Genomic DNA, 12879 nt, shown 5'->3' on the forward strand with positions numbered 1-12879 from the left:
GTTTGATATTTTAATGTCAAGAAAATCATTAATGTACTTCTGTTTTCAGTTTGTTCACTTTTCAAAATAGTATTAACATTAAAAATGATAAGACATAGTAATTAAAGCAATAAGAAACAGAAAGCTAAGATGGCTGTATATTTATATGTATGTGTATATATTTCAATGCATTATTGTAGATGTGTGAAACTACAGAACTAGAGGGTTGTAACACTTTTCGCTTTATCACCACAGGAAAGAGAGGAGCTTGTACGTCCAGCTGGGGCTGTCTAAATGTACACAATCCTTTGTGCTGTTTTAACATATACCACCACCCCTTTGGACAACGCGCCAGTTAGACACAATATATTGCTTTAGTTGTGTCTGAACTGTGTTTTAATTTCCAGAGAGGCAGGATAAATAGAGGGAATTTGGGTTTTAATCAGGTTGTCGCCATTTAAACACTGATGCTGATGGTGTTCAGTTCATTTTGAAGTGATTATCTCCCACCATGTAGACTGCCAACCAGAAACACCCTGCACCATACCAATGTTTTTAAATGGAAGTTATTCTTAACAGTCGCTGTGGCTGAATAACAAGATTATTGGTCCAAAGGTTTTGATTTGTCATTTTTCATAGTGTTACTTTAGAGTGGATACTCCTATGTTTATTATGAGCCACTTTTAGAAAGAGGATAACAGTGTTTCACTAAGCACTACACTTAAATGCTAACTATGTACCTCTCTTAATGTGTGCTTCTCGTTCTACTTTCTGAGGCCAAAGGGACACTTGAACTGTTAAGTTTCAGACCAGACAGTTAAAGCTCACTCTCTAAATGCATGGGGAGCGGCTTTCTGTGCTATATTGTCTCTACAGCTGTTTTAATCAAATAATACGAGCACTTCCTGCACCATTTATAAAGGAAAATGATTCGTTTTGAAAAGGGGATTTGCAAACTATCATGACCGAACAAACACTGGCTTTCTTATGTCTGATGTTACTGCGTCCTCTGTAAATGCACTGAGGCCTGCACTTGTTTCTGGTCCCATCTGATTTTGGCATAATGTCGTCTTTTTCCGTCCCAGTATGGGTTTTCCTTTTGCCCCTGTAGCCTTTCCAGTAAGAGAAAATCTTTTTAAAAGGAAAGATTTGCATGTTAATGCATCTTAGCAACAGCAGAGGCCCTCTCAGTACTGTGCTTTTCAGTTACGCTGCTGCAACAGTACATAATAAAAACAAACAAAAAAATAGCAGCTCACATGAGCCCAGAAATCGATTGTGCACTCAGTCAGATTAAAACCAGTTCCAGGAACCTTGTTTGGGTCTTGCTGTAAAAACAGATCGCTGATAGCAATGTATTAGTGGGAGATTAACATGACTTTCGCCCTGCTTTCTGTGCACAATAAAGCTTTAATCTAGGCTCTGACTGAGAGGCCGGGGTGCAGAGGCCGAGCCAATGAGGTGCCACGGTGTCTGCAGCATATCCCCGCCCATGGGTGTCTCCTGTGGTGGTGGTGGTGGAGGTGGTGGTGGTGGTGTGGCCAGGCCTGGCAGCAGACTGCAGTGACAGACGCGTCCCTGGGATTCCACCTGTCAGCCACAAACGCACTAATCGACAGGCCTCGTATAAACTGAACTCTCTGTCACCTCTCTGTCAAATCTTCATCTTCTCATTCGCCTGACAGATTCCCGCTGCCCACCCCCACCCTCTTCTTATCCGTCCCAAACTCCGCCCATCCTCCAGCCTGCATAAAACACACCCAACACCAACCCTCCGTGCTTGCTGCACCCAAACCACATTCATTCTCTCGTGTTAAAAAAAAAAAAAAAAAAAAGGGTTTGTCTTTGCTTTAAGAAATAATCCAAAATCTTCTCTGCAGCTTTTTCTTAAAAAACAAACCACGGCCCCCCTCCGCCTCACTGCCTTTCAGAGTTAATGTGACAGAGGTGGGCTTTAATGTTCACTAGTAATTGGATAGGAGAGGGAGAAACTGTTTGGGGGGAGGAGGAGGAGGAGGAGGCAGGGTCATGGTCAGGTTTCTCATGGAGGTTATTCTGCATCTGTCTCTTAGCAACGACAGACAGCTCTTTGTACAGTCCTTGAGTTGATTGGTGTGTGTTTTTTTTTTTTCCTCCTTAGCCACTGAAATGTTTTTGCGAGGGGGGCTCCTCAGCAGAAAGGCTTCCTCCAATATTCACTGCTTTTAAGATTTCCACGAGCGTCAGATGGGCTCGCTGAGGCGTGGCATTCTCTGTAGCTTTGCCTCCCTGGGTGTAAATTTGCATTTTTCAAGTGAGAACAAAATGACAGAAATTGCATCTTGTCCGTGAGCGTTTGAGGCGAGTGTTCCTTTAAAGATGATTGCCCCATGAGCGCTATCAACCCTTTCAGACACGAGGTTTCGCAAACGTCGTTAAACGGGCGCGACTGTAGTTTGAGTTTGGTGACTCGGTGCCGCGGCTCGTCGTCCCTGAACAACCCGCCACTATCACTGTCTCCTTTCTCTTTAGCCGGTGTCAGTGAAAGGGCGGGCCGGGGTCAGAGGTCACTGGAAGGAGCCAGGGGAACCTCTTGAATCACACCATCAGCTTGAAGGCATCAGAGCAGGGAGCCAAAGTGGCATGATGTCAGACTGACGCGTAGAACAGGATTAGAAGGGCAATTTGGGGACACGAAAGAGAAATAAAGGAGGAAAGACAGCCGAACAGGTTCTCTGTTCCCAGCTGCTTAGGCGTACCCACAGATTGCCCAGATATATAGCCTGTATCTATATTGAAGATTGAAGAGGAGTAGGAAGATGACAGGACTGTGGTTTGGTTTGACCTCACCTAATCCACTGACTGGAGGAAAAACAGTGATGGATGAAATCTGGAGAGACTGATTTCTAACATGTAATTAAATGGCAAAAAAAAGTATCTGGTAATTCTCGAGTGGAGCTATTCATCACCTACATAAGATTGAAACAGATTTTTTTACTTACTTATTGATATTGACTGACGAGGCGTTAAACGTGTCCCAGGCTTTCTGCTTTTGAACAGCTTTTACGCACCAGTGTGAACCTGGTCCTCAGACGTTTCAGTCAGCTTCCAGACAGACGCAGCCCCCCTCAGCAGTTAAAGTCATTTTATGACTAATATCGCTCTGTCTGCCACATTCCTCTGTCCAATCAGCGAACTTCTACACAACATTTAGCGTTGCTCTGGTCGGCACACACTTGCGTGTCTGCGTTTGGTACAAAGCTCTGGGTGGAATATAACTTCCTGAGTTTTGAAGAGAGGATGCGGTTGTTTTAGATTCACTGTAAGTTAAGTCTGATTAAAGGTATTACGTTAAGCCACTGTACAATATCCAACTATTTCCCCAGTGGCACATAATTCAGGCCACAGTGCTCATGAACGCTTCATAATAAAAGCGCGAAAAGGACAGACTGAATAAATAAGGAAAATAAGAGTTCTACACGATAGAAGTAAAATACTAAAACTTTTTTTTTTTGCTTGATGTTATATTCTAAAACGTGTTTTTTTTAATTAACCTCTCTTTCCCCAGTACCGCGTTTTGTTATAAACAGTAAAAGTGTTTTATTACAGAAACACTAGGCTGCTATTATATTTTTTCTTTCAGACTTGCTAACATTATTTCAACAAATTTGTTTTTAAAAGGTCACTAGCCGACGTTCAACCATTATTCGCCAAATAAAATGAAAATGAAAAGATATTTTTATTTATTTTTTAAGACAAGCGTTGTGAAAGTGAGTTATTTATCGGGACTGATGCTATATTATTATTATTATTATTTGGAAAAAAAAAAATCTATAAAAAAAAAAAACTCTGAATGCATCGTAACAATTAAGCGGGCTTTGTTTCAAGTTATATTCCAGTTTCAGATGTTCTCACCACCGTTCAACAGTTTATTTGCGGGAGTTTCTTTCGTCTCTAATAATGATCAGTTCCCCCCTTTTTTTCTTCTTCTTTTTAAAAATAAATAAACAAAACACTACGTTTGTCCTTCGACTCAATGAGCGAGACTAATCTCATAATTTAACTATACCTGTGGCATTTATTAATAATATTAGAAACAGCGACAGAAAGGCAAGTTTGATCATCTTTGGACAGCTTCCTGCTTTTCAAAATAAAACGATTTATGAAAATTTGCGCAGACATTTGTTAAAAAATCGTTTTAGTTTTATTTACTCCTTTTCTTTTTTTTTATTTATTATTTTTTTTTTGTATTTTCTTAAGACTGTTTGCAATTCATATTCAAGGGGGTAAAGAAAATCCTCATCCTCACCCTAAATTTCCACAAACCCCTTTTCTGGATTTCTACAGTAAATATTTCGCATAATTAAACAGTAGATATTTTAAAGCAGCATTACATCTTGGTCTCGGGAAGCAACGTTATAACTGTAGTGATAATTATGTGGTTTAAACGGCCTCCAGAGCTGCAATTATTTCCCATCACAAATAGAGAAAAGACGCCATATTACAGCAACTAACTCGATTTAATTTATCCACATTCATTAGTGTTCCCCATAAGGAGCCTATCCCCAAATTATTTCCCCCCCCCAATCTAAAAAGCTGTAAACGCCACCATTTAAGGTGTAGCGAAAATAAATCTCATTTGATCCACAGTTGATACACAACAGCTTGGAAACGGGCAAAAGGATGTGCCTGTGATACTGAAGATTATTATTATAACTAAGAAAAGGATATTTTACGCTGTACCATTTTTTTCTTCAATCACAAAACCTTTTTTTTGCTAAAAAATAAATAAATAAATACATAAACTAATGGGTTAAAAATATTTTAATAGTTTTAAACAGAGTTTGAGAATTTTTCCGGAAGCGTCCACCACGTAAAGGTTAGAAGAATTCAAAATAAAATACCGCGGACTGATTAATTACAGGAAATTGAATGAAAAGCGTCGCAAAGAACTTTTATTGTTGTTATTATTATTATTGCTTATGTGCGTGCAGTTGGTGGGAAAGCTTCAAACCTTCTGAGAGTCAGGCCTCTAGGTTCAATAGTCAGTCCTCACTTGACTTGCTTAATATTAATATAAAAAAATAAATAAATATAAAAGTCTTAAGTGATCTGACTGGCTGCACACTTTCACTCCTGAAAGCTGATTGGCTAATTCCAGGCCATGCTGTGTGATGACTGCTCCAGCTTCCCTGCCCCAGAAACAGCAGAGAGAGAGGCAGTGTTTTCTTATGTGCTACTGAGAGAAGAGACAGAAACGCGGCAGCAAATGAAAGCCCGTTTGAGCAGGAGTGCTTCCAGACGTCGGCCTGAACTCAAATGATTTTCTTCAGCCAGATCCGCCTATGCATGCTCTTTGTCATTTTCTCCCTTTCGGGGACCTGTACGTGTGTGGGAAAATGCTCCATTGTTTTATGTTGGCCCTTTGGCCCAGAACACCCAGGGGCCGTGGAGCACCCAGCGTCATCCTCCTCAGGGTAAACTGTAGTGACAGAGCACTCAGGGGCCCCTCATTAGCTCTCTGTCCACTAAGAAGCAAAGAAGCTGCTTTAATCCTCTCTGTCCTCCTCAATCTGGCACCACAGACACGATTATAACTCCATTTTCATTCAGCTCTCTTCTCTTATGCAGAGTTTAACCACCTTTCTGAATTGAAAGGACCCTTTGAGAGCGAAAAGACGTGTTAAGTATTGTGACAAGTTGTAAAAAACTGATTTCACTTATTGAAAAACAGGCTTTTAAATTCAAAGCTTTTATTTTGGTGGTCTAAAAATTGGGCGTTTTATTAAAGTTTTATTTTATATCTCATGCAGTGTTAACTCCGCACTTCCTGTGTAAATGTGCATCTGTGTTGACTGTGTGGATTCATTTAATTCACATTACAAACTATTTATTTGATCCTTTAACTGTTAAAATGCTAAGATTCAACACTCATTGGTGCTTTATTTAAATAACTTAAGGTCAAGAGGCTTTGTTCTGTTTTTGTGTGTTTTCCAAAGGATGAATATGTTAAAACTGCCTGATCCAGACTGATATAACATGATTTCAGGAGGGACGTTAAATGCTTTTCTGCAGGTCTTCAAATAACACAGATCCTGACATTCACATAAAGCTGTCACTGTCAGTGGGAGCAATTAGTTTGATTAAAATGTCCGATTAGCGACAATATTACAGATCACCAGACAGCTCTGGTTGGCTTTCATTTTCGTGCTCAGTGTCAATACCAAAAGAAGACACATGTGCCCTCTCACACACACGCACACACACACAGTGTTTTCTCTTGGAAAGGGTGGCCGACACGAACAGCATAGAAATGAAATGGATGAAATAAACCAAATACACTTTATTTATAAATCTTGAGTTATAATTTAATACGGTACCAATATGTTAACCAATATGCTTTCACAGTACATCAGAGTGGTTGTCAAAAAGAAGTAAACACAAATATACGCACGCACGCACACACACACTCACACACACAGTCACACACACACACACACACATACACTCTAAGTTCAGCAATACCCTGCAGTGGTCTGTTGTGCCATTAAGTGGCCTGGGCTCAAAAACGCACGAGTTATAATGAAATAAATTTTGTTTCTCGGCCTGGGACGTTGTGCCCACCTTTTTTTCCCCCCGTTAAGAAATAGCAGTAACACATCAGACCCAGTGCTCTTAAAAATCTCTCTGAGAAAGTCAGTGAAAAAGTCCCGGACATTTAAATTCACCACAAGTATCTGGTAATGCATTCATCATTAATCTCGTAATGTCATTACTTTTCCTGTTTCCCGTCATGGAGAATATTATTTGGACTTTATCCGCCTGGCTAAATATAAAAATATCAGATTAATGTGCAGCTATGGAACATTCGGCCTCGCCACCACCACCATTATTAGCCTTGCTGTAATCTCTCAGCTCAGATGAGAAATGACAGGAAAGTTGAGAAGTGGCGAAATTGACAAAAAAACACTTAAAAAATAAAAAAAAACTGCTTTTCAATATTGTTTCTGAAGGCAGAGAAAGCATAAATGGAACATTATGGCAATCAGGAATATATTTATATCTGCCAAGACTCGTTTGTACTGTAAAAAAAAAAAAGTAGTGATATTACAGAAGAAATGATGAACAAGTGATGCATTATGTGGCGCGACCTAACGCTGACCACGAGAAGTGCGGTTCCCAGATATTTTTTGCTGTTCTCATTCTTTGTATGTCAATAATAATAAAAAGAACCCAAAGTTGCTGGATTTAATCTCACCTTGCCGTCTGTACACAACTGAGCAAACAGGTTGAAGTCCGATAATGTTGGGTTTCAATGTTAAACCTTTCTGAAATGTTCCTTTAGTCCAAAGTGCTAAGTCTGGAAAGTATGAAAACAACAACAACAACGAAAAACAGATCAACACGAGACAATCCCTGCAGTTTTCTCGCTAACCAGGGGAAAAAATACGTAAAACATTAAAAAAAAAAAAAAAAATGGATCCAACATAATTTACAAGCACGATAAATATACACACAGGTCCAATAAATATTGTTTGTTATCCCAAAAAACAGACAGTGTGAGAGGTCACCACATAAACAAATGTCCACCGTAACCAGTCGTTTCATCCAAAGGAATACTGCGTCTCTTTGACCAAGAAAAGAATTTTGCCAGTGGGGTCAGATCGTTTTACATCATCAGAATAGTTTATTTATTTCAGGGAACTTTCTAGAAACACGGGAATGCAAAGCAGTATAAGGCAGATCACTCCTCTGGTATCAAGAAAACTGGAATATTAAATAATTATCATCCTGTAAATTCCTTTAACAATCTTACTCCACTGGCACTCCGCTTTCCCCATTGTTTGAATCAACAGAGATTTTACTCTGCGGTATCTGAAACGACTTGATTTGAGGTGTGGGACCTTTCCTGACCTTAGTAGCACTGCTGCAGCTTTTTTCCTCTATTGAATGGGCATGTAGGGCCAGTTGAAGCTGCTCCCGGACAGCAGCATGTCCCTTATCAGAGTTTCTATGGGGGTTTTCCCCACCAGACGGACGAAGAAAAGCTGCTCTATGACAGAGGAAGAGACGGTGCGGAGGGAAGGCAAGCGAAGCAGCAGCTTCCCAAACCTGTTCGGCTGGTTGGGGTACTGGCTCCTCACATACTCCTCTAAAGCGCACTGGGATTTCTCCTGCAGACCCTCCACGTGGGCCACATCCGACAGGCCACAAGCATCTACGGAAAGAGAGAACGACACAGAGGCAAAGAGGAAGGAGAAGGAGCGGTCAAGACCAGCAGAATGAGGAGTACCGAAAACAAAAAATATTAATTATATTTAAAGTCTCTGTTGAAGTCATTGAAGGGATGGGCATAACTGGTGAATATAGAGTAAATGTGGCTGTTCATTATCTTCTGATAAACAGATCTGAGTCTGGATGTGAACCGTTATCACCTCCGGCACACGACTAAATGGTCCAGTAAGAATGTAACTTTACACGTGCAGACATGTGTCAACACTTAAAAGGTGAATAATCGTCGCTCTGCATGATGAAAAAAAAATAAATAAATCTGCACGTAGTTGCTCTGTCATAGGCAACATTTCATATCTCATCAGTCTCTTGCCATCTGGGATCAAAGATGGCGCTGCTGCTCCCATGAAATCGCAAAAACATGAAACGATGTTCGGAATACATAGGAATAAAGAAACAGTATGGATGGGTATCACAGCACAGCCGGACCACTGACTGCTGTACTGTATCAGACCTTTGCATTTCCTCACACAGCAGAGCCCTCTGTTAGTACTGTAACGCTGCAGGCCGGCTGGCAGCAGGGGTTAAAGCGTGGTTACTGTGTCCCAGTTTGAAGACACGTGTTCATATGTGCTCATGGGGACTAAAATAGACCTGCACTGGAGACCTTTATGTTTTTACTCTGCAGCTACTTGTCCATTCAATCCAGGCATCATTCTGACTGATATTAAAAGGCTGTGAATTAACTAGTAAACATACTGCAGTGCAGTGCAATGGTTCCACCTGTTCCACATGATGTAGTGAAATTGGCCTTTCATGAAAGACATGTTTTTCAGCCAAATTTAAAGATGTAAGAAGAAAAATGACAAGAAATGAAAATTAAATTACAATCTTGCGTGCATTTATAATCAATAAAAGCAATAATTAAATAAATAAATAAATATTTCAATTTATTTAGGTTCATTTGTGAATATAAACAAATGTAAATACAATATTTAAAGACTAAGAAATCCGCTAAAAAATCTTTACTTCAAATAAAAAATAATAAGATAAAACTATAGTAGATAAAAAATACGAGCACCTTTTAGTGAATCGGCAATGGAATATGCTGTCAAATGTATTTATTTATTTATTTGCATAAGCTACTGTATCATTCATTATACAAGTATTTTATATTTTAGGGGACCTGATGCAGTTTGGAACCCCCCTCAAACCTTGTATTAATAATAATACCCTGAATAATGGTGACACACTGTCGCTTTAAGGGCTGACCAGCAAAGTCATTACATAAGTTATGAGAAGTGAATATCTTTAAAAAGAAAACACAGAATAAATTATAGATTTTTTTTCCCTTTTCTTCTATTTCTTTCATTTTGTTCTTGATAATGCTCTGAGAGGTCAGACCTCTGAGCACACTGATGCTAGTGGGAAAAAAAATACATATTTTAATGTTTTGCTTCAAAGGTTTTTAGATGACTTTGATCCCCATTTTCATTCTTATTTTACAATACAGGAAAATTCATACATATGTAAAAACAAAGGGAACAAAATGCCAACATTCCTGTAAAAAGCACATTTTAAATTTTAAGTAGTGTTTTATATTTATATAGGCCACCTCAGTATTTATAGTCTGTATAATTATAATATTACTTTATTAAAATAACTTATTTAATTTACTGATGAGGGTTTTAAAAAATAACGTTTTTCAGGTCATCTTTTTTCCGAGGCCACATGCAGAGTGGTGCGTTAGATTTTTATTTTGTTCCTAAAGATGGTTGTATGACTGGATATGACTTCATTTTGTTTATTTTATTTTATTTGTAATATATGTGTGTCTGGCTGTGCGGGGGGAGATCGTACCTGTGGTGAACAGCACGATGGCCTTGATGCAGCTGTACTCCGCCGAATCCACGTGCAGCACCTTCAGCTTCTCCACCTGCTCCTGGAAGACCCGGATGTGGTCCATGAAGGCCACCACACGGTCCGCGGACATCGGGGAGGCGTGGAGGCCCGCGGCGGCCAGCAGCGGGGCGACGTGGACGGGCATGGAGCACTGGGCGGCGTTGAGGACGAACAGTTCGCTCCAGGTGAGGCGGAGAAGCGCCACCTGGTCCGACACCTGCAGGTCCGGGAAGAAAGGGATGTTGCGGGCCCACTCCACGGCGCTGAAGAGCATCCGGGCCGCCAGCTCGCAGATGTTCTCTATGCCCATGATGTTGTTGCTCTGCAGACACTGAGAGCCGAACCTGGAGGTTGGGTACGGCTCGGCCCGCAGCAGGAGAGAGATGTAGCCCGATAGATAGGAGTGGCATTGCAGGGGGTCTCCGTTCGTCAGAGCGAACTGGCCGTGGTAGGACTGGGTGGGGATTCTGCCTCTTTGGACGGCTGCAACGATAAACAGCACAAATGCCACATCAAGCTAGAAGGAGACAACGCACGGCATTTAAAAAAAAAAGCAGAGATGACACATTCACGGGACATCTTTCAAAATAACACCTTATACACACTCACTCTCTCTCTCTCTTACTTTAGTTCGTTTCAGCGAGTAATAGTCGTCTGCCTCGGTCAAAATTAGACTTGAATAAGTGTTTAAGATCTGAAAGGAAAGGTCACTTTCGCTCCAGGAAGTCGACTTCTAGGCCATAATATAGGCTCCATCATGGCGTGAAGGATTTCTCTGTGTGTTTGTGGATTTTTTCGGGTGTTACTTTGAATTTGCTTCAGTTCAATAAGCAGACTGTCGTGTTTACCCATCGAGCTAATTCCCCCTACCAGTAGCTATTACGAATCTGCTAGTTTTGATAGTGTAGGCCAATTTCCTACCACGCTTTTTAAATTATTTTTTCGGTGACAAAATCTGTATTCATTATTCAAATTCACAACGGCACCGTTCTTTTGACTTTATAATGACACAGGTATTTGTGCAGCAATAACACACACACACATACAGTAGGAGACATTGGGCCTGTTCGACCAGTAGCTATGAATAATGAAACAAGTCGACACACACAAACACACACGCACTGTCCACACGCGCACACACAGTGTAGCAAAAACGCCATTTGAAGGGGACAGAATAAATAATAAATAAATAAATAATAAATACAGAAATTAACTAAAATGTTTCAGTAGTTTTGGGACATCCGGACATTTAAAATATGTCTGACCGCGTGTGACGCACAGCGGGAGAATAACAAGAATAAACATGCTACAAGATGCTAGCTATTATCTCTGCTCACAATGGACAGCAGGCTATTGCTGCGCAATATGAAGCCAATGTACGAGTGGGGGAAATACATAACGTGTGTTATATAAAAAATATTAATAATTATTATTAATAAAGTGCTAAAACCACGTCTAAGAGTGAACAGAGGCGAAGTGTAGCCTAAATTCTGCTACTGTGTCCTCAAATCAATGATGTAGACATAAGCTAGGCTACAGCTTATGTCCGTGCATGTAGCATGCACAAAACTGGAGTTTATGAGACAAAGAGTGTCCAAATGAACAAAGGTGGCTTTGTGTGAATTTTGTCTTGAAACATGTAGTGCTGGATAATGCAGGTGACAATACCGAATGGAACAAGAGGAGGTTGCCAGCGCGTACCTTCCCTCCTCATGCCGACTTTGAGGCATTTCTTGAGGCGGCAGTACTGGCACTGGTTGCGGTGGTGCTGGTCTACGGGACAGTTCCTGTTGGCCCTGCAGGTGTAGCTCAGGTTCCTCCTGACGCTGCGTTTAAAGAAGCTCTTACATCCCTCACAAGTGAACTGTCCGTAGTGCTTCCCGCTGGACTTGTCCCCGCACACGATGCACTCGATCTGCTGGCTCTGCTGTTTGTCCATGGAAGAGGAGGAGGAGGAGGAAGAGGAGGTGCCGTTGTTATTGTTGGTGGTGGTGGTCGCGGCGGTGGTGCCGGACGGGTTGGGTGGCGGCGCTCCCTGGGGTGCTCCCACCGCCTGGGTTATTTCCAGAGAGGGCGCCGGGTTCATGTGTCCAGTCAGCTCCCCGGGCAGAGACAGCGGTGCGACCTGGGACACCGGGGAGGAGAGGGGACCCTGAGTGTCCCCGACGCCCTCGGTGCTTCTCCACGCTACCATAGCCATATCGACCGCTTCCAAAACTTTGCGCGCCCAACTTTCCTCTTTTTACGCGGTAATTAACGCACACGATTTGTCGACACCAATCATTAATACACGTTCAAACACGGAGACTGCGGCATGTTTGACAAAATTAAATAGTGCTAAAAATGAAATAAATAGGCCTGGATAACTGTAATAAAATTATAACGCGCGACTTCACAAGTAAAGAATGAGCAGTCACCCAGAAACAGCTTCGGTGTGGTTGAAATCCAAAAAGACAGCTTCATTCAGACCGTTAATGCACTGTAACATCCACAGAGGGAAATGAATGCACAGACACAGCCAAAATCCACCAGAGGAAAGCAGCGTTATCCCAGACGTACACAAACTGATCTCTCTGTGGTGTGTGTCCAGCTTTAAAACAGAGAGAATGCCGAGCGAGCAGGTCCTTCATCAGAGATGGAGTCACCACAGAACCAGGCTTTCCAGAAGCTCCCTGCTCTCCCGATCAGTCAGAAGTTACATTAAAAGACAACGGAGGAGAGAGAGAGTGAGAGAGGGAGAGAGAGAGAGAGGGGGAGAGAGAGAAGGAGTGATGGCTGATGATTTTG

General features: G+C 41.4%; 1 protein-coding gene across 2 annotated transcripts; it reads right to left on the reverse strand.

The window, feature by feature from the left end:
• Positions 1-7477: 7477 nt before the first annotated feature.
• LOC311485731 (nuclear receptor subfamily 2 group F member 1-B-like) lies at positions 7478-12445 on the reverse strand. 2 transcript variants are annotated; one of them, XM_084541325.1, is made up of 3 exons: positions 11794-12445; positions 10051-10575; positions 7478-8176 (listed from the first exon to the last, which is right to left on the reverse strand). In XM_084541325.1, the coding sequence occupies exons 1-3, from the start codon at positions 12290-12292 to the stop codon at positions 7902-7904; spliced, it is 1299 nt and encodes a 432-aa protein (XP_084397451.1). In that variant the 5' UTR covers positions 12293-12445; the 3' UTR covers positions 7478-7901. The 2 variants fall into 2 exon arrangements, with proteins under 2 accessions (XP_084397451.1, XP_084397450.1); XM_084541324.1 differs by having other exon boundaries at positions 11761-12445.
• Between the last annotated feature and the right edge of the window lie 434 nt (positions 12446-12879).

This window comes from Chelon labrosus, assembly GCF_963514085.1.
Source record: "Chelon labrosus genome assembly, chromosome: 3".
Lineage (NCBI taxonomy): Eukaryota > Metazoa > Chordata > Actinopteri > Mugiliformes > Mugilidae > Chelon > Chelon labrosus.

Bases quoted from the DNA above. Each gene is read 5' to 3' on its own strand.
- LOC311485731 (XM_084541324.1), bottom strand. From the start codon at position 12,292: ATGGCTATGGTAGCGTGGAGAAGCACCGAGGGCGTCGGGGACACTCAG. The intron at 10,576-11,760 runs GTATTGTCACCT...TTATCGTTGCAG, and splicing joins ACCTCCTCTTGTTCCATTCG to CCGTCCAAAGAGGCAGAATC. The intron at 8,177-10,050 runs GTACGATCTCCC...CTCTTTCCGTAG, and splicing joins CATCGTGCTGTTCACCACAG to ATGCTTGTGGCCTGTCGGAT.